General features: G+C 43.0%; 1 protein-coding gene across 1 annotated transcript in view; it reads left to right on the top strand.

Annotated features, from left to right (window-relative positions):
• Positions 1-18,970, top strand: part of UMODL1 (uromodulin like 1) — a 47,361-nt gene extending 28,391 nt beyond the window's left edge. Inside the window, exons 12-21 of the mRNA XM_062514975.1 lie at positions 1,422-1,553; positions 2,935-2,968; positions 5,794-6,146; positions 8,729-9,186; positions 9,957-10,099; positions 11,707-11,943; positions 12,799-12,958; positions 15,545-15,636; positions 16,846-16,851; positions 18,138-18,970. Coding sequence (XP_062370959.1) covers positions 1,422-1,553; positions 2,935-2,968; positions 5,794-6,146; positions 8,729-9,186; positions 9,957-10,099; positions 11,707-11,943; positions 12,799-12,958; positions 15,545-15,636; positions 16,846-16,851; positions 18,138-18,309 — 1,787 coding nt within the window. The 3' untranslated portion in view covers positions 18,310-18,970. The remainder of the gene's footprint in view (positions 1-1,421; positions 1,554-2,934; positions 2,969-5,793; positions 6,147-8,728; positions 9,187-9,956; positions 10,100-11,706; positions 11,944-12,798; positions 12,959-15,544; positions 15,637-16,845; positions 16,852-18,137) is intronic.
• The last annotated feature ends 789 nt before the right edge of the window (positions 18,971-19,759 follow it).

The raw sequence follows: 19,759 nt of genomic DNA, 5'->3' as shown, positions 1-19,759 counted from the left end.
TCATCTCTGATCTGGAGGCTCAACCTCAGCCAATTTTTTGTAGTCTTCCCTCTTAAATACTGGGGGCTATTTATTTATTTTTTTAAGTATTATTTAAATTGTTCAGAACACTTTCCCCTCTCACCTGACAGAGTTGAATGTGTTTTATCCCCTGAATACCTGTGTTCACATGACAGGACAAGCCATGGCAAAAAGCAAGCCCAGATGCTTTCATCTGTCGGTGGTGAGGATTCATTTGGGATCAGAATTATGCTGGGATAAAGGAACCTTCCTCCAATGACCTGCTTCAAGCAATCTCTCCCCTCCTCTGTAAAGCTTTACCTGATTGCTATTTCTTTTCCTCCAGTACCTGTCCTAGTTCAAGTGATTATTTTCCCAACTTGGATGTAAAGTGGTCCACAGAGTTTGTGCAGAGCTTTATAATTCCTTCTGTTTCAAAGAAAGCAGCTAAAATGGCAGATTAAAACTGAATATAGGAATCTGACAGTCTCAGAGCTGGAACCTGGTGCCTGATAACCTGTGGAGGTGCAGTCAGGTGTGTGCAGGGAGGAAAAAGCATGTTGCTACACCTGAAAGTAAAGACTGGTAACTTGATTTAGAATTTTAAACTGAATCCTTAGCCAGATGATGAAGTTCCTGAAGTTTTTGGTGAAGACAATCCTGTAGTTATATAGCCCACTGAAACATTAAGTTTTGCTGTGCCAGGAGTGATGATTTGTTAGGAGCTGGGGGAAGAGCAAAGGCAATTTGCTGGCAATGGTCCCAGCATTGGATAATTGCAAACTTCATTTAGGTGTATGCCAGGGGCACAAACTGTGCCTTGAGAAGCCCTTTCTCTGATCACTTCAGTGTCTGTTGTAGCAATGCCAAAGCAGAGATACTGGGAAACGCAAGGAAATCAGGAAATAAACCGAAATGTTTGAGATTGCCTTAATGTCGTTCAGCAGATGTGAGCTAGGGGGGCAGTGTTCACCCTGTTGGGATTCATCTCATGCCACCACAGCTGTGCAGAGTGTAGATATCTAAGCTCAGGCAGCTGCCCAGCCTTCCTCTGAGGCTGCAGGGAGGATTTGGTGCTGCAATGGTTCCTCTGGAGGGACTGATGGGACAACCAGCTGAGAAATTCCAGCTCCTGAATAGAGCAGCATTCCAAACATCCCCTAGCATCCAAGGCAGAGCTGGCAGATATGAGACTGACAGGAGGTCAATGCCTTTCCTGAGAATCATCTGGGGCTCAGACAGGGCAGACTAAGATGCTGGATGACTTACTTTTAGATTTTTTGGAGTTTTACACTTCAGTGGGCTGACCTTCTGCTGCTATGAGTTGATGCATGTGGCCAGGAATGCTGGACACTGTGACACACCTGTCCATGGACTGCAGCCCATAAAACATGAATAGAAATTTTTTTCTTCCCTTGCAGCCTTCCAGAATCTTAGTGGCACGGTTCGGATAACAAACATGGAATACTCTCCAGGCCTTAGCAATACAAGCAGTGAGGAATATCGAACCTTTGCACAGCTCTTTGTTGATGAAGTAAGTGGTGAAGAAGAATGTAATCTGTTACCTGCCTCAAGAAAGCCCTGTGTATGGTCATTTTCCCCCAAAGCCTGTATAATTTACATGTCCCCCTTGACACACCTGTGAGATTTGGCTTCCTCTGACTGCCTGAGGCTGCAGGATAAGTGTGTACCTGTGTTTTAGAGGAAGATCAGGATTTTGGATTTCTCTGGTACCTCCATGTCTTCTCCTTATCATACCTGGTTATACTGAATTATTAATCTCCTCCAGGGGTGTGGTGGAAAGTTAATGGAACTACCAAAGTGCTCTGATACCCTTGCCCTGAACAGCACTATCCTAATTAGCTGTATGATTGTTATTACTCTTTGTAGCAGTACCTCAAGGCTGACAGTTCTTGTAATCATCCTGGATTTTGTAGCCCCATATCTGGAAAGGGAGTGGTTTCTTGAAAAGTCACCTCTGCCCTCACTTCTAATTAGAGTGCAGGCTATCAAAGCACAACCTGTTATCTGCTGTGCCTTTAACCTTCTCAGGCATTGCCTTTAGCAGTATCCAATAGTGTAGTGAGCTTGTCAGAAGTTTGTTCTTTCTCTTGCTCCCTCAAACACACCCATGCCTGGAAAGCCACTGGTTATGCTGGGCTGCTTTACTGCCTCCCTTATCTCCCCTTCATTGTCTGTGTTTTCAGAGGCCTTGATGAGTGTGGTGATAAATCCATCACTGGCAATTTGATGGATTTTTCAAATCCTGCATGGCCTCCCAAGACTTACTGGGGACAGAGTCACAAAGTGCCACTGGAACACAACTGGCATAGGGCAGGCCAGCCTGGGGTCACAGACAGCTGCAGGGAGGGAAGAAGGTGGTCCATTTATCCTTCTTGGACCCCACGTCAGCTTCCCACTGGTTCCAGCTGGTCTGCATCTTTCTGGGTATGTTAGCAGAGCACAGTTCTCCTTGAAGCTGTTTTGTCCCCAAGCTGTCACATCAGAAAAGCTGTGACAAAACGAGAGTGATGTGATTAGCAAAGTGAAAAGGGACCAGTTCTCTGTTGACCTCTCGCGAATTCAGCACCGTGCTCTGCCTGAGGCCATTTCAGAACAGCACACTATTGAAATGGACTGAAATTAATGCATTTTCTTAATTCAGTCAGTTCCTTGTCCAGAAAATCATGAGTACTAATGTATTTAGGAAAAATAGTAAAATGGTTCCATAAAGGTACAAAATGAAGTTTTGGGTCTCAAATGTTGAGAAAAATATCACTTGTGATTATAAGGAGCTAATTCCTTTTCCCAGGACTCTGGTTTTGTGGATCAGCTGAAGAGCTGTTAATGTTGATTCCTTCTACCCTGAGCTGCTGTAAATGGGCTATAATTGCATAGTTGCTGTAAATAATATTATAAATATTGTATCTCTAGATGCCAAAGAAAATGTAGGGGACCAGAAAGATCTGTATGTTTTCAGGTTATGAGGACCAGAAATGGATCTTTTAAAGTAAATGAGGAATGTTTTATGAGCTTTAAAAGCACTCTCAGGTTCCAGTTAAATACAGTTTGCCAGAGATATTTTAAACCTCTTTGGAGTCACAATCTACAATTCAGAGGATTTATAAATCCTAATGTGTATAATGTTCCTTAGCCCCAGCACTTAAGTGCCATGTGGTTAAATTGGCAGCACAGCAAATGGAAATATCATCCTTTAAATAATGAGAAGGAGGTAAAAACTTGACATGACAAACTGCGCTGTCATTGTCCAGGCCAGTTCCACCACCTTTCTGGTAATGCAACTTAAAAACATGGCTAGAGGTAAAATAGTGTTTAAGCCTTAGTGTTTGTTCAGCTTGTGTTTTACAACACCCCAAGAAGGGTATCATGGCTTGTCCTCAAGAAAATCAATTGGGAAAGCAAAAGGTTCGAGTTGAAAATACATTCATTGAGGTGCAATAAATTCCCAAGTGGAAAGCTCGTTTTGAACTTGGGTGTCTTAAATTTAGCTGAATGACGAAAAGTGTAAAACAAATTATAATGCCTTGTGAAGGTGACCCTCTCATTTGGAAGGCACATAGCCTGTATTTGTGTAGCTGAATGTACCTAAAATGATTGTAGTTGAAGCTGTGTCAATGTGGAACGAGTGTAGGAACAGAGATTAAGGAATTTTCACTATTCCAGTGTAATTTCACCATTTTGTTAACTTGAGTTTATCCACCTCCACATCCTGGAAGTTGCTGGTGGTGGTGGCTGAGCAGATGTGTGCTCTGGTGCCTTCTCACTAAAGTGCAACCAAACCACAGACAGTGGAGAAGAGGTGTTTCCCCCCCCGAGTGAAAAAACAATCTTCCAACAATATTCTGTTCAAGTTACTGTACTTTTTACTTACTTATTCCCAGTTCCCAGACTGTCAGTGCATTCCCTACTGAGATTTCATTTGCATGCTACAGAAATTGCAGATACAATGACAGATCTGAAGATAATTTCTCTTGTAAGAACCCCCCATACTCAAGGGTATTATATATTAAATATTTCTTTCCAAAAACTTCTATCCCCTCATTTTTTTCCTAGCCCTGCTTCATCAAGAATTGTTTTGATAACCCAGGGTGTGGTACCTGTTGGGAAATACTGGAGTCTCTTGGATAAAGGGTTTTGTGGTGTCACCTAGTGGCTAAGTACAAATACTGTGAATGTGCCCTGTCACTATTCGAGCTCTGGGTCCTGCTTTGGGAGGAAAAATAGGAATAAGGATAGAAATAAAATTAACAAACGTTGTAGCCAGATGGGGGTCAGGCTCTGGTCACAAGGAACAAGTGACAGGACAAGAGCAAATGGCCTGAAGCTGCTCCAGAGGAGATTCAGGCTGGACATCAGGAGGAATTTCTGCATGGGAATGGTGGTCGGGCCTTGGAAGGGGCTGCCAGGGAGGTTTGGAGTCTCCACCCTTGGAGCCTGGAGGTGTTCAAGGACGGCCTGGGTGTGACACTCAGTGCCCTGGGCAGGGGACATGGTGGGCATTGGTCACAGGCTGAACTGGATGGTCTTGGAGGTCTTTTCCAACCTCAGTGATCCTATGAAAAAGAACAAATAATAAAATAAAATTTTCCGATAGGGAAAGAGGGTGAAATCAGGGTGGGCTTAGAGGATGTCACAGGTGTCTGTGTTTTATGTTGACGTTCAGACAAAAATTATTAAAGCTGAAAACTTAGGTCTGGCCTCCAACTTTTCAGTACCTGCTTGAGAAACAGCAGAAAGAGAGTAGAAAGAACCCAAGAAGCCATACCTTGAAATGAGAGATTTGGGGTCTGGCAAGGACAATTTATGTTCTGCCCAGGTTTTTAGATGACAGCCAGCTGTCTCCATCCTTCCAGCTCTGCCTGTGTGCTCCATGGGGCACTCCAAGGTTTGCTGTGTGGGATTTGCAGGCATGTGGGAGCTGTTTCTAGGGGCACACAGGGGGTTTGCTCTGTGCCATGTTTCCTTGGTGCCTAGCAAGAGAAACACATCAGCTCTGGTGATTCAGGAAAGGGCTGCGGGGTACCTGCAAATCCTGGGACCATCTGCAGGGCTGGATAACAGACAGTGGGGAAGTCAGGGCTGGGAAATGCACAGCAGGCAGGGCACAAGGCTGTGCACAAGCTGTGAGCACCCAGCACTAAATGCACCAGCTCTATGTGGGGGTGCAAGGTAAACGAGGCTGCTTCTCCTGATGGCTCCCAGTGTTTGCCTCTTCCTTGGGCTCTTCCTGGTGGGAATCCCTGCTGCCATCCCTGAGCATTTCACACTGAAACAAACGGTGCCTTAAACCCATGGCTGAAATCCAGCCCTGCTGCTCCAGATATTTCCTACAGAAATCAGGGGGAGGACAATGCAGCTGGAGGTGGCCACAGTGTAGCCCCTACTTGGCCCCTTAATACCCTGGTCTGGGCTTTTAGGAAGGGGTGGGTTTTTCTTGGCTCTGGTGAGAAATTGGCTGTAAAGCAAAGCTTGAAGGTCACCTGCTGTAAGTTGAAATATTCCTGGGCTGAGAGAGCCCTCTGAGGCAGTGTGGAGTGTCAGGGGCACCTTCCCTTCCACCAGCAATTCCTTCTATTGGATTGCCTCTCTCCCGGAGGTATTTTGAGAGGCAGAACACGGGAGCTTCCCTGCAGCCTCCTCCTCCCTTTCTGCTACCAGAGGCAAGGGCTTGTGCCAAATGACAGATATATCTTAATCACTTGGCTTGTTTAATATTCATGGTTAAATATGCACCACATCCTTCAGCTGCTCTGGAATGAAAATGTGACAAAGCAAAAGGTCAATTTTCTGCTGCTTCCCTCCAGAGCAGGAAGCACAACACTCATTTCTGAGAAGTGTACACAGCCTAAAATGTAATTGCTCCATCTGCCCATCCCCACACCCATTTTTTTTTTTTTTTTTTTTATTCCAGGTGCATAAATCTCTGCCCCTTGATGTGCTCCAGAAGATGGATGCTGGTCTGGTTAAAGTGCTGGTAATGGGTGTTAATAATAGGAGCACAGTGGTAAGTTTCTGTTTGCTGCTTGCAGAAGAAGTGGATGTCCACCATGTCATCGCCACTTTTTGTGAGGCCTTGGAACACAGCTTCTACTTCACCATCGACAGGAGCAGCCTCTCCATAGATGGTGAGGAGCAGCTTGTGCCCCAGTTACTCTTCAGAGCCAAACAGAAAAGCTATTGTTATTTAAAAAGCTGTTATTAATCTGTGTCTTCGAAGGTGAAAATATCTGTAAAACACATGGATGAAAAGCCTTTCTCTCTTCTTCTATTGCTTCTGCTTATCCATCCAGTAAGTTTTTCAGAAACACCCACAGATGACATAGAAAATTAGGTACCACTGATCCAAAAGGACAAAACTGATCTTTCTGACAATATTTAGAGTCAGTTTTACAGAGAAAAAGGTAGGGAGATGTTAGAGGTCATGGATTGAAGGGTTTATACCACTGGAAATGAGTCCCTGAACACAGTTATAACTTAGCACTGTTTAAAATAATTTAAAAACACGTTGCCCTCTGCTTTGCACTGATGATTTTTCTATGAAATAGAAATCCCAAGAAATAAATGAACATGTGATGCGAGTTCTTCACTGGGAGTAATTGTTTTCCTCAAACACCTGTGGGTCTGGTGCTGAGGTGAAAGCTCACACTTTTTAAGCCCAGCATGATGGTGACTTCTTTTACATGTAATTGAAGTAAGTAACAAAACCCATTAACCTCCTGGCTAAGAGGAGCTGAATTCTGTTTCAAAAGTCACCTCTGAAAAAAAACTCAAAAAACCAATAAATACTGTGTCCCTGATATGATCTGTTTGTCCAAAAGAACATTGTTATAAGCTGTCAGTTGGAATCTCATGCAAAGTTACTTCAGAAACATATTTATGCTTTGCTTTATGATTTTTCTGTTACATTCACAGCTGTAAATCTGGGAAGTAACATATCCTGGTGATTAGTAGGATCACAACTCTCTTCTGGTAGTACTTTTTAGAGTGCCTGCCCCCCCTCAAACCTGGGCTAAAACAGAGGGATTGTTTCAGGGGAAGGGTCCCAAGGAGCAGGTGGCTGGTGCTGTTTTCTGAGTCCCATCTATGGTCTGGTTTGCTCTGTCTTTTTGACTTTGGAAAGAGAAAAGTAGAAGCATGGGGTTTTCTCAAAAATGAAAGTTTTGGCTAGGTAAAAGTTAAGACCCCATCTGGTCTGCAGTCTGGACCAGTCACACAAACCTGCTGGGCATTTACTTAGCATCTCCTCAGAATTGTGAAATGGGGGAAAAACTGAGGAGGCCCTTGGGGCAGTTGATCACTTTAGGGCTGGGAATGGGCTATATTAGTATTTAATGCTATAAGGTTCTTTTAACAGTTCTGTTTCTCATATTTACCACAAAAATTAGACAGGATTGTCAGGATTCTCAGTGATTTTTATTGGCAGTGGCAGTTGGGACAGAAAAGGTAAAGTAAAAGAAAGTACTTGATAGGTGGCTTGGCCTCTATGGCAGCAGGGAGGAAATGCTGCTCTTACAAACTACATTTTTGTATGAACTGATTCATCTGGCTTCTCTCTTTCCTCAGCTCGTTTGTAGGCTGATGTATGATGGGTCTTTAATTTCCTAAATTCTCTTAGGCTTCTTCTGTATTTATTTTTGGTTGTGTAACCATAATGATGAGGAACCATTTTACTGAAGTCACAATGATTTGTCAATTGATACCAACCTTTGTTCAGTTTTAACTGAGATGTTAATGTGATAAGCTTCTGGGAAATCCAGCACTGGAAGAGCTCCAACTTTTATTTTCCTTCCTTTATTGTGCAGATCAGTAACTTTTTCATTTGGGGTATTTCTGGAAGCTGGCCAGTTCCATAAAGATCTGTAAGTGTGTACAGGTTTTATATATTGCTCAGGAAATAGGTGGTATTTTTATGTTTAAGCCATTAAAATTATTTAAGAGAAGTTTTGTGTGATGAGACACACTGTTTGTGCTTCCCTGCAAATGGAATTTCTTGTCTTGATTCTCTTTCAGCCAGTGGTAGGTGAATCCTCAGGGTGTAACCCCAGACCTGTGCTGGATGTTGGGTGTTTGACACACATATTGATACGAATCTTTGCTTCCCTTTTCCCCCACTTTTTTGTTCCTGGAACCATTGCAGATTGTCACTGACACATTTGTTCATCTTTCTCAGGACACACAACAATATGGGGCTGCCATATGAAGTTTGTCCCACGCATCCCCCAGAATGAGTTTTCCAAAGCACTAAAGGTCCCATCTTTTGGGTAGTAGCTGGTCACAAATGGGGCCTGTTTATTTTTTTTATTTTTTTCTTTTTTTAATCAAACTCCTGTTTATTGTCCTCAGCCAGAACTGGGCAGTCTCCTACAGCTCCAGGTGAAAACATACAAGCACTTGTTGAGCAACTTTCAGTGGGGGATATTGTGCAAGCACTGATCTTCCAAAAGTTGTATGTGCATGTGTTACACACTAATTGTTGCAGCTGCCAGGAAATAAAGCACTTCAGCTTTACTGATGGGCACTTCACGTGTCTCATGGGCTCCTTTCTAAACAAACACCCCAGCTTTGTCAGTAAGTAGAGCAGGTTAAAAGAACAAAAGCTAGTTTCCTGCCAGTAACTGTGAGTTTCCCCCTAAAAGTTTCCTTTTGCCTGATGAGACCTATCTGAACATATAAATTACAACAGTACTTTATTTTTGGCACTCTTCAGCACTTCCCTTCATCCAGAAGACAACAATGATGGATAAGAAACCTGTGCACAGCACAATTTTACCTGTGACATCTTTGCAAACTTCAGGTCCCATTTCCTCCCCTGCTTCACTGGACTTCTCTCATGCTGAGCACAAAGCTCTGGAGGACACCAAGGTCTCCAGCACTGTGCTGACTCCCCTCACCATGGATCCCATGGCAACTCCTGATGTTCCTCCTCGAGCTTCTCCAGCCCCCCTTGTCAAACCTGCCCAAGAGGTTTCCATTGAAGATGCAATGAGTGTGTTTTGTGAAATTGAGAGGATTGTCCTTGCCATCCAGAAGAGATTCTTGCAGCAGGAGTCTATCCCAGAGAGTTCTCTGTTCCTGGGGGAGCCTGGCTGCAATGTGAGCACCAGCAATGGCACCCACATTGTGCTGCAGGCGGGCTGGAGTGACTGTGGCACCCAAGTTGAGACCGTAAGTCCTTTGATCAAGGGAATACTAACAAGGTCTGGAGCACTTTATTTCTCTTTCAGGAGGGGAGAGGCAGATCCTTAGCTAGGTGTACAATCTATTAGTTGCTGAGCTTCTTTTGGAGAAAGAAATCCCCTTCCTGTGATGGAAAGTTCTCTCCATGTATGATGAGAAGCACCAAAGAGAAGGGGAATCTTTGAGGTCAGGCAGCAAAACTCAGCAAAACTGAATCACTTTCCATGCATCTTCTGGGTTCCCTTTGCAGCTGTCTTTCCTTAAAAGTAATTTCATCATCTCGTGCTGACAGATACTTCCATAGCTACCAGTAGTGAGGAAAGAGTGACAGCTCTCTTTGGATCCCAAACCAATGGCTGTGTTCAGACCACACCAAAGAACAGAAACTCCTTTGTGGAGCAATGGCCATTGCTAAGGAATGATCACTGCCCCATCCCTGGAAGTGTTCAAGGCCAGGCTGGATGGGGCTCTGGGCAACCTGGTCTAGTGGAAGGTGTCCTTGCCCATGGCAAGGGGTTTGGAACTGAATGATTTTACAGATCCCTTCCAGCCAAAGCTGTTCTGTGATTCTATGATATGACAAAAAGGAAAAGGAGGAAGACTGTTATTTTCTTTGCTTCCCTGTAAATCAACAAAGATACTGGAGGTTTAACCTGTTTAATTTTTTTGCTGTCAGGAGAACACCCAAGCACCTGAAGCTGGAAAGCTCTGGTACAACCCTGGAAATACTGATGTGTTTTCTCTTTTCTCTGCTGCAGAACATGACTACTACTGTGGTGAAAACCACCCTTTGGAATGATGTTTCTGCTCAGGGAATAATCCACCACTTGAATGTTGCCAGTCCCATCCACTGTGTGTTTCAAAACAATGTCTTGATTTCCTCTGGGCACACTGCAGAAGGGTGAGGAATGGCTCTCTCTGCTTTGAAATTCTGTGTGGCTGAGTGCTGCTGCCCTGGGAAAACCCCCAGGGGCTGTATTCAGTGATAGCACTGGGAGCAGTCTGCCATCCTGGGAGTCCTGTGCTCAGAATGATGTCTTAAGTTTTAGCTTTTATATTTTTCAGATCCTGCACTACATTAGTGTATAACTCTGAACTCCAAATAGAGTGTTAGTGAGGTCTCTTCACAGTTTGGCCAGACAAAACAATCCTTCCAGACCTGAGAACCAAGGTCATCATCATCACAGTCTCAGGCCTGAAGAGTATAAATAAAAGTGAATTGGGGGAAAGCAAACCAGGGGAATGAGACTTCATTACCTGAAGCTGTAATTGGACAATTAACCTCTGACATGAAAACAGACCAAACTTATACCTGCCCAAAAAACTCGTGACCATCGTGCATCATGGGTGCAGCCTCTGCCATGCTCCTGCACTGCCCAAGTTGTATGTGTTAAAGGCCTTCAGTAAATATCCATTTTATTCTCTAACTCTGTCTAGCCTCTGTTCTAGGTAGCCAGTCCAAGGCATCAAGGACATCCCTGCTGTGTGCCTCTCTCCCACTCCAACTAATGTGCCAGTAGATCCAAGCAGCTTGGCCTTTACCTGGCTAAACCACAGGTGAAAATAAACCTTTGGGAACCGCTGGTTCAGGAGTCAGAATTCCTGTCTCCTCATTGCCTTCCTAGGCAATCCCTTGTAGTAACAACAGCATTTTCCTGCTTTTGGAACATATTGGTTGTGTATCTTTCCACCTGATGTGGGCTGGCAGATTGCTATGTGGCTTCTGAAAATGGCATTTTTTTAAACCCCTACAAATCCTTATTTGGTCAACTTGAAAAGCAGAAGATACATCATGCAAACACTTTTTTTGTTGTGCAAGGCCCCACCTTCAAGAAATACGGAATCAGAGCCACACTTCACAGAAGATCAAGGCTGTGCTGACAAAAAATGTGACAGCACAAGCCTTTCTCTCGTGGGGAGTGTCCTCCCTTCATGCAAGGAGCCTTCTCTTTCCTATAATTGTGCTTAAACTACTGGCACCAAATCCAGTTTCTGTTTCCTAGACCTGTCTAGGTATTATATTTTTCTTTCTGTTTCCCAGTAGAGTCTTGTCAGGTCACTTTTGCTTGAGATCTGTGATTTTCTCATGCCTCTCACTTTCTGTTCAGATTTTCCCTGTGGGTTTTTTTTTTTTTTTTTTTGTTGTTGGTATTTTGTTTTTTCAGCCCTTCTCTTCTGCACTAAGCTTTTATTGTCCTTATTTTGAGTTTTCAGTGACCTCAGGGTCTTGTTCCCCTTCTGCTCCACTCAGGTATTTCTCTCTGCCCTGTTTGAATTGCTGAGACCGTCCTTTGGATTTTCCCACTTGTATTTCCATGCTCTCTACCTTCCCAGCTGAAAACTCGATGCATTTTCACCTTTGCTTTTGAATAGTGTCCTGCCATCCTGGACTGGACTGCAGATAACCCTTCACTGTTTAAATGTGTGGGAAAACATGCACTGATTTAAGATTTTCAGAACCTTACAGTCAAATTTCTGGTCTTTAAAGAAGGATAATTGATTTTTCAGACTTTACACCATCTCTGAGGATTTGCATGGATCTGGACACTTCAGAACAGAAATGCAGCTCTTCACTGGAAAATCCCCAATCCCCAGAAATTTCAGTGTCTCTGCCAGTGAGGATGTGCTGATCAAAGTAGGGATGCAGAGGGCAGATGACAAGCTCAAGGTGGCTCTCACTGACTGCTGGGCCACTCCAACCAATAATTCACTGGATCCCCTGTCATTTGTTTTTATCAGCAACAGGTACAGCAATGCCATTTACAAATACCATGAGCCATACCTTAGGTCTTACAGTGGTACTGACTAATAATTTGTTATATTTTAAATGCCTTTTATGTGTGTTCTCATCATTCACATGCACGGTCCCTTTCTATCTGTCCTGGTTGCACCCTCTTTGAACAAAAAAGGTGGATATGAAAAGGGATTTCTAAAGGGCCATGTGGAAGTTTTTTGAGTTTGGTTGTCTTCCTTACAGTTTTGTGAGGGAATTGTGCTTTTAACCTGAAGAAATCACTTGAAGTAGATTTTGGCAGTCAGTAGTGAAAGAGCATTTGTGAAATGGGTGCTTTATCTCCTTCTCTATGATTCAGAGGTTTCTCTGTGGTTTTAGCTTTATCAAGAGCTTATATGCCTCTTGTCAACAAAGAAATAAGTTATTTAACTCCTCACACATAATATTAAAGCAGTCTCTGGTGAAAGAGGAGGTTTGTTCCTGTCTGGATCCCTGATCTCACCCCAATGTCATTTTTCTTAGGCTCTCCTGCCACCTTAAAATAGAGGACAATAATGTTGCTCAGTAACAAAATCTAATCCTTTAAATTTCAATTTGTGTTGGGTGAAACCAAATTTAAATCCTTCTTTTTGTTACTCTGCCCCAACTCTCCAACCACTTCTTAATCTCTTGTTCTACTCAGTTACTGTGAGAATAAAGCAGCAAACAGCCCCTTATCACCACTGCACTGCCAGAGCTGCTTCATGAAGGGTCTGCCTGTGACTTCCTAAAGGAAGGAAAGCCTTCAAACCCAAGTTCTGTGCTATAACCAAAACCTGCCTTCTCTAGCCTTAGCTGCTCTGTGTGGTTTCTGTCTCCCTTTTCAGCTGTCCCATCCCAAATACTTACACCACGCTGCTGGAAAATGGGAATTCAAGCAAAGCTCAGTTTAAGATGAAATTTTTTTCCTTTGTCAACAACTCTGTGGTTTACTTGCACTGCAGAATTCGTGTTTGTATGGAGTCACCAGGAAGCACCTGCAGGACTGTAAGTGTTTTGCTCTGTTTTGCCCCCACCCCCCAAATTTATTTTTCTCAGTGCCATATGGAGTCCTGCAATGGAATTGAAGGAGTAATGTTTCCAAACAAGGTTTAAAAAACTCTTGAGGTTTCCTTTGCTTTCTGCTGAGAGCAGAGAGGAGTGAGGAAACACTGCAACCACTTCCATAAGTGTCAGCTTTTCTTCCCGTTGCTCATCATCCCAGAAAAAAGCATGGAACTTGCACAGAGTTGGACTTTTTGCTCATTTTAAGGATGGCTAAAAAGCAATTAAATTAGCATTGCTAGAAAAGTATCAGCTCAGATGGATGTGTCACGAAGTAGGAACTCCCAGAGTGGCAGTGTCAGAAGAATGTCTGAGTAAATTTATAATTTTTTTTTTTCTTATCCCCTACAGATTTGTTTCTTCAACTGAGAGTTTAGGTGCCAGAAAAGGAAGCTCGGTGTCAGGCCTGTGACTTTAATAGAGTTTATTATGGCTTTTTAAAGCAATAAACCAATCCATGTTATGATAAGAACTGCAGTTTTTAATTGTCTGTGCTACAAAGCATTGCATTGTTTCTTTTTACTTGCAAAAAAGTGATACACAGCTTTATCTAAAACTGCGTTGCTACCATAGAAATAAGAAAAAATATGTTTATCTGATGGCTTTTCTTTCTCAGTAGCAGGCTCTTGAGAATTCTCCTCTTCCTCTGCCAACCTTCCTGGCTCTTTTTCTATCAAGGATGTTTTCATTAGCAATTTGGTGTTCCCCCATTGTTTAACATTTTCCTCTAGTTCTAAATAACACAGTTTAAACCCATTATAAAGCAAATGATCTCTTTTTAAAGGATTTTAAAAGGCTACCAGAAGATGCTTGTTTCCTTTCTCAAAGTATAAGGTTTCCTCCAGATTAAAAAAAAAAAAAAAAAAGGTAGGGACAGAAAACGTGACTGATGATGGCAAGATGGCTCCAGGTTTGCAGCTGAGTATGAATATAAATATATATATGATGCACTGTTCTTTCTCCTATGCAATATTTAGCCTTATGAGAAATCAGTGAATTCAATATCTTCAATTGAGGCTAAATTGTGATGTAGGGAAGACAAGTACCAGGCACATCTACACAGGGTGAGCAGTGGCTTTTACAAAGAAGGGGTGAGGAGCTGCAGAAGGTGCAAAGATCAAGGAAGATAAGCAAGAACAGAAGATATTTTTGTAAATATATTGGCAAATATATTTGTAAATAATGTAAGATGGCTGGGTAAGTGCTCTGGGTCCGGAACCTGACACACTGATCTGTTAGTCTGGGGAATAGTGACTTGCTTCAGGGCAGGTTTAGCTCAGCTCTTCGCCCACACACTCCATACTTACAACCTGTCTTACTTCTTCTTGCTCAGTCTATTTATTCCTTGTTTTCTCTGTGGAAAAGGGTAAGGTGCTCTAAAGTTTAGAGCTGGAGAAAAAATCAACTGGCTGAGGAGAAAAGTAGTAAGAAATGAGTAAGAAAAATTACTTTGAATGGGAAGAGGAGTGATGTGCCACCACCATGCAGATGTTTGGTGGAACGTGGCTGCTCCATGGCCATGTGGAACCAAAAATTTATTGCCATCAGGGAGCAACCACATAAACGTGTTCTCTATTGGATCCACCTACCTGGGAAAGCTATTTGAGAGCAGACCAAAGCCATAAATAACCACATGGGTATTTTTTGGGGGACTGACCTAGCTGAAGACAATGTTGCTGGCAGTAGATTGTAGAGGCTTTCTAGTGCAGCCAAACTGGTAACGCTGGTGTGACATTCTGGTGTAAACAAGCTGGTAAGACACCCTGCTGATTTGGCTGGTCATGGTATGATGCTGCCATGTCTCTGGGGTTTTTTGTGCCCTTTCAGGAGAGCCACAGAACCCTTTGAATAATGCCAGTAGGTTTTGGTTTCCATCAGGGACCCTTAGGCTGCAACTTAAAACAAAAAGGCAGCAAACAAAAAAAAAGAAAAAAAAAAAAAGGAAGTGTGCAGAAAATGCCTGTGCAAGTGCTGCTCCCACAGAGCTAAGGCAGCTGATCCCCAGCATCCCACAGGACAGGGATTTCAGCCCTGTAGTTCCCAGATTAGTGGTTCACATGTCACTGAGGCTGTGGGTAGCTTCAGAATGACACACAGCTCAGCAGGGTCTGAAAGCTGCTGCTGCTTTTGCTGGTGCTGGTTGCAGTATCTGCTGTGCCTGCCATGGGCAGCAGAAACATCCAAACAAAAGTGCTTGCAAAACCCTGGCATTAGTGATGAATTTATTTTCCCATAAGGTTTCTCTGAAATAAACAGAAAATTAATGCAAAGGTTGTCTGTGTGAAATGTCTGTTCATAGCAGTGTTTCTAGTGTGACCAATTACAGATTTTATACTGATTTTTTTTTCCCTGATGCCATTTGTTTTGGACTTCCTTTTTGGTACTAATTTGAGTTTAACAGAGCATAACATTAACAAACAAAAGCTCAGTGGTGAGAGTAGCACTGGACTTCCACAAGCTCATCAGAAGGCTTTGTATTTTGAATTTGTAAGCCACATGACTTGTTGGAGTTTGAATTGATTGTTGCAGAGATGCCATGCAAGGGCTCGGCTCCTGAAGGCTGGAGAAACCCTCGCCCTGCACAGAACATCCTGGGGACCCCTGTGTAAATCAGCTGGTGAGTTGTGAACAGACTATCATGCCAAGATTATTTCGTACTGGCAGAGGAAGCTGAAGGCTTGTGACACACAGGGGTTTTGTGCCCCTCTATATTCCTTGGGAGCAGGTGTTCCTGCTGGAGCCACGTGGCAGCTTGGAGAAGCACGTGCCCTCCTCAGAGCAGGGACTGTGTCAGGTTGTCAAGGGAATGTAGAAAGGAAGATGAAATGCTTTTGTGTGGCTGTTTGCTCAGGGTGACGAGTGCAACAACCACAAAATCAAACAATTTTTTCATTTGTAAAATGTGAAAGCAGAGTTGTCATTCCGATTGCAATCAATTTTCCGAGTGTTTACACTGCTGTTAGTCTGCAATTATTTTGAGCTCTGAAGTCCCAAATTAAAGGATGTAAGAGATTTTATTGTTTTGTTTCCTTTGGCTCCCTGGTACTGACTTCATTACCATGGTGAGGGGAAGTGGCAGAGCACAGCTGATGCACAGCACCCTTGGTTAATTTGGTGCAGCATAGGTTAATTGAGGGCAAACATCAGCACTAGGGACAAGCAAGGTCTAATTTGTTATGCACCTGCTTTTCCTACATTTAATCTGAGCGATGCTTTCAAGGGCACCCGTGGTCTCTCATGTTCTCAGTCATTTGTCCCCCTCCAGCTTTACATTTATAACTTAATGTAAAACACTCAGTGAGAGTGTTTTGGTACACCAATATCAGTCTTAACTCGTGGATACCATGGATAGACAGTTCATAACGTTATTTTGGATCTAGGAACTGACTCTGACTTAGAAGAATATATTTTTCTTCCATTACGTGGTCTGTTCAAATAGTGCTCATTTCTGAATTAGTTATTAAAAAAATATAAAGCGTTTAATGCAGCTTTCTTTGTTTAGCTCTTCCAAGAAGTAGCTCCCACTCCCATTGTTTCTGGAGATCCTGATGCATTTCTAATTTTGAAAAATGGCCATTTCCCAAAAGGGCCTCTGGTGAGGGGAGATTTCTTTGGGTTGTGCTAAATTGATTTCTAGGCAAAGGTGGCACTTTTGGATGCTGTCTCTTATTTCTAGTTTGGATAGTCACACCACATTAAGTGATCTACATCTCTGTGTTGAAGGGGATAACATGAATTATGATGTCAGGTAATAACAGGTATAAGTGCTGCAGTAAAATATGGAAAACTTTACCTGCTCTACCAACCCCTGGTCGCATGTTATGGCGAAGGCCACTGTTCCATGTCCTCAGGAGGGCCTGATCTGTGTCTGGCTACCATTTCCATTGTGTGTTCTGCTTTATTCCTTTGCTTTATGCTGAAATTCAAAAATGAGACTAAATACACAGCACTGCTTTGGCCTGTCTTGGAATGATGCCCTGGGTGTTCTGTAGGTTGAACGCTGCTCTTACTGACCTCTGTGGCTGCCCGCAGTGCCCTTTGGCCAAAAGTCTTGTCTCTAATTGCAGGCATGTGTGCAGTGTTATTATAAGGTATTCATCTTCTGTGTACCTCAGGTACCACAAAAGTGCCTGGCAAAACAAGTGGTGTCCTGAGAATGTAAGCAAACAAATGCGGGTTTTTGTAGGTGCACGGAGCCTTTGCAGGAAGGAATTATTAGGTATTTGTACAAACATGAAGAGGGCCATAAAAATAAAGGGAGAGGAGTTTCTGCTTGCAGATTTGGACAAATATATGGAAGTGGTTAAAAGGGAACCAGGGGAACACTTTCTGTCTGTGATCCGTGGTGCCTTGGGAGGCAGTTGGCAATGTGGGACTTGACTCTTACCCACACTGGGGTGTTTGGTTTGTTCTTTCCTTCCCCTCTGAGTCTGGGGGCTCTTCCAGCAGAGCAAAGATCTACAGGTCCTGTGCCCTGCTCGCCAGAATTGTGCAAACACTGCAGGCAACTTTGGGCTGCTCAGTTGGCTTTAAAAGACTGCTCAGGTGCAGCATTGAGTCGTGGTGACCAAGCCAGTGTCACTCCACTGACCACCCCAGCCACATCTCTGTTGGCTCAGCTGGGAGCTAAGAGACCCAGCACACACAGACAATCCTTTCTCAAATACTCTGTGTTTGAAGAACAGTTACATCTCTGATAAAAGCAAATCAAGGCATTTTTATAATCATAGATGAATGGAGGCAGGATTAAGATAAGGGAATGCTTCACCTCTAAAGTACTTCTGAAAGTAAGGCAGCATTTAAAAAAGTCACCAGTACTAATTCTTTAATTCTTACTTTAGCTAAAAATCACACTCATGTCTGCAGGGACTCTACAGTGGTATGTATGTAAAAAGAGAACATGGTCTGTCCTCACACCCTTTCCATGAGAATCACCCTCCCCAGAAGGCTGATACACTTTTGTAGCACAGTTCTGTGCTGGCATGTTGGCTAATTGATATGCAGGACTTGTTTCTCTCCCCAGTAAAAGATTTAGGAATTTCAAATGTCAAAGTTTTTGGTTTTTTTTCTTTCACCCCTTAATTTTTTAAAATGTATTTTTTTTAGCCTCTGGTTTGAAGAGAGAGAAGGAAGCTGGAATGGGAATTGGATACATCATTCTCATAACCCTTGCTGTGTTTGGTTTTGTGCTGGGAGTTGTGACCCTTCTCATTTTCCAGTACCAGCGAAAGACAGGAAGATATAACCTCAGGATCAAGTCTGACAACTTCAGCTACCAAGTGTTCTATGATTAGTGATTCACAGGTTAACGCATGTAAGTACTGAATTATGATCAGTTGCATTTTTCAGCTCTTTATCTCTTCCTGAAAGGGTGAAATACTTGTAGATGACCATCTTTTATATGAGAATATTTGAACCTGCTGTCCTTTTTGCTGTGGGTAAAGGCCATATAAATAAGGCAGAAATTCCTACTGTCCTTCCCTGTTTTCAAATTATGCAAACAACAAGAGGAAGAAGACAACATTGTGTCCTTGATCTTCCTTCACGGCTTTGATCTCAGAGTTAATGGTACATCACTTTAGAAAACCAATAAGCATTTCCACAAAAAAAGCCATAGAATTTTTGGGTATAAACCAGTGTAATAATGGAGAGAAACTTTACTACTCTCTTTATAAGTTTTCCTCAGAAGTTATCCCTTTCTGCAAAACCTTGGGTTTAATAATTATTTTTTTGGGGTTTTTTTTTTTTTTTGAGAAAGTAGGGGGATGCTAAACATAAAGAGCTTGAAATATTGAAATCCATAAGCAGGGCTGACATGTGCCTGCAGAGAGGCTGAAAACACAGCTCTGAGGAGACTTAACCACTGCCACATGGTCTGCCTCTGAAACTTGAGAGTTTAACACTTCAGGATACCACAGGATTCAACACTTTTTCTGTGAAATGAGTCTGTTTTAGCAGCTCAGCATCATTTGCATGCTTGTCTCTTTAAGAGGAGAGAGAAGTGAGAAAGCTGGCAGGCTGAGATCAAGGATGTTTGCTGTGGATTGAATTCCGTTCCTGGAAACGGGTTTATCTGCTGTTATTGCCGGAGTTAGTCAGTAACCCTTCCCTGGGGCAGGAACCCTCCCACAGGACAATGCTGTGGCCTCAATAAATGGCATTTACTCAGCGCTGGACCCATCCCGATGGCATTTGCAGAGAATTCATTTCAGTATGGCAATAAGCACAGTAGTGTTCAATATACACCTCGGGCAAAGGCAGGGAACACTATCCCAGCTGAGTCTTGAGTGGTCACATTTAGCTGTATTTCCCTGTCTTTCAGGGAAATCCATTTCTAGGCAGCTCCTGGGAGATGGCTGCAGGTGAGGGAGATGCTCTGGTGGCTTCCCAAGAGCTGGATGTGTCAGGAGTCCCAAGGGAAGGCAGCCAGGACTCCTTGGTACAACTCCAGCAGCTGTAGTTCCATCATTAGGGATACAAATCCCACCACCCAGCATAAAGGGCATATCAAGGGTCATTGAATTAAAACATACACATGAAATCTGAGTGTCTCCACAGAGCAAGAATGGCTTCTCTTGCATTCATCATTCTGCTTGCATAAGTGATACCTCGTAGTAATGGGAATTCTGGAGTTGTGCAAAGGGGTTGTAGCATAAAGGATACTGTCAGGCTCATAACTCTTCTACATCATTCTGGAGTCTCAGTTAATGGCTCTTTTTTGGAGCTGGAACTACTCAGCTCTTT

The sequence above is a fragment of the Cinclus cinclus genome, chromosome 2 (genome assembly GCF_963662255.1).
Source record: "Cinclus cinclus chromosome 2, bCinCin1.1, whole genome shotgun sequence".
Taxonomy (NCBI): domain Eukaryota; kingdom Metazoa; phylum Chordata; class Aves; order Passeriformes; family Cinclidae; genus Cinclus; species Cinclus cinclus.
Note: the sequence above shows the minus strand (reverse complement) of the source record. Positions and strands in the feature narration are given on the sequence as shown.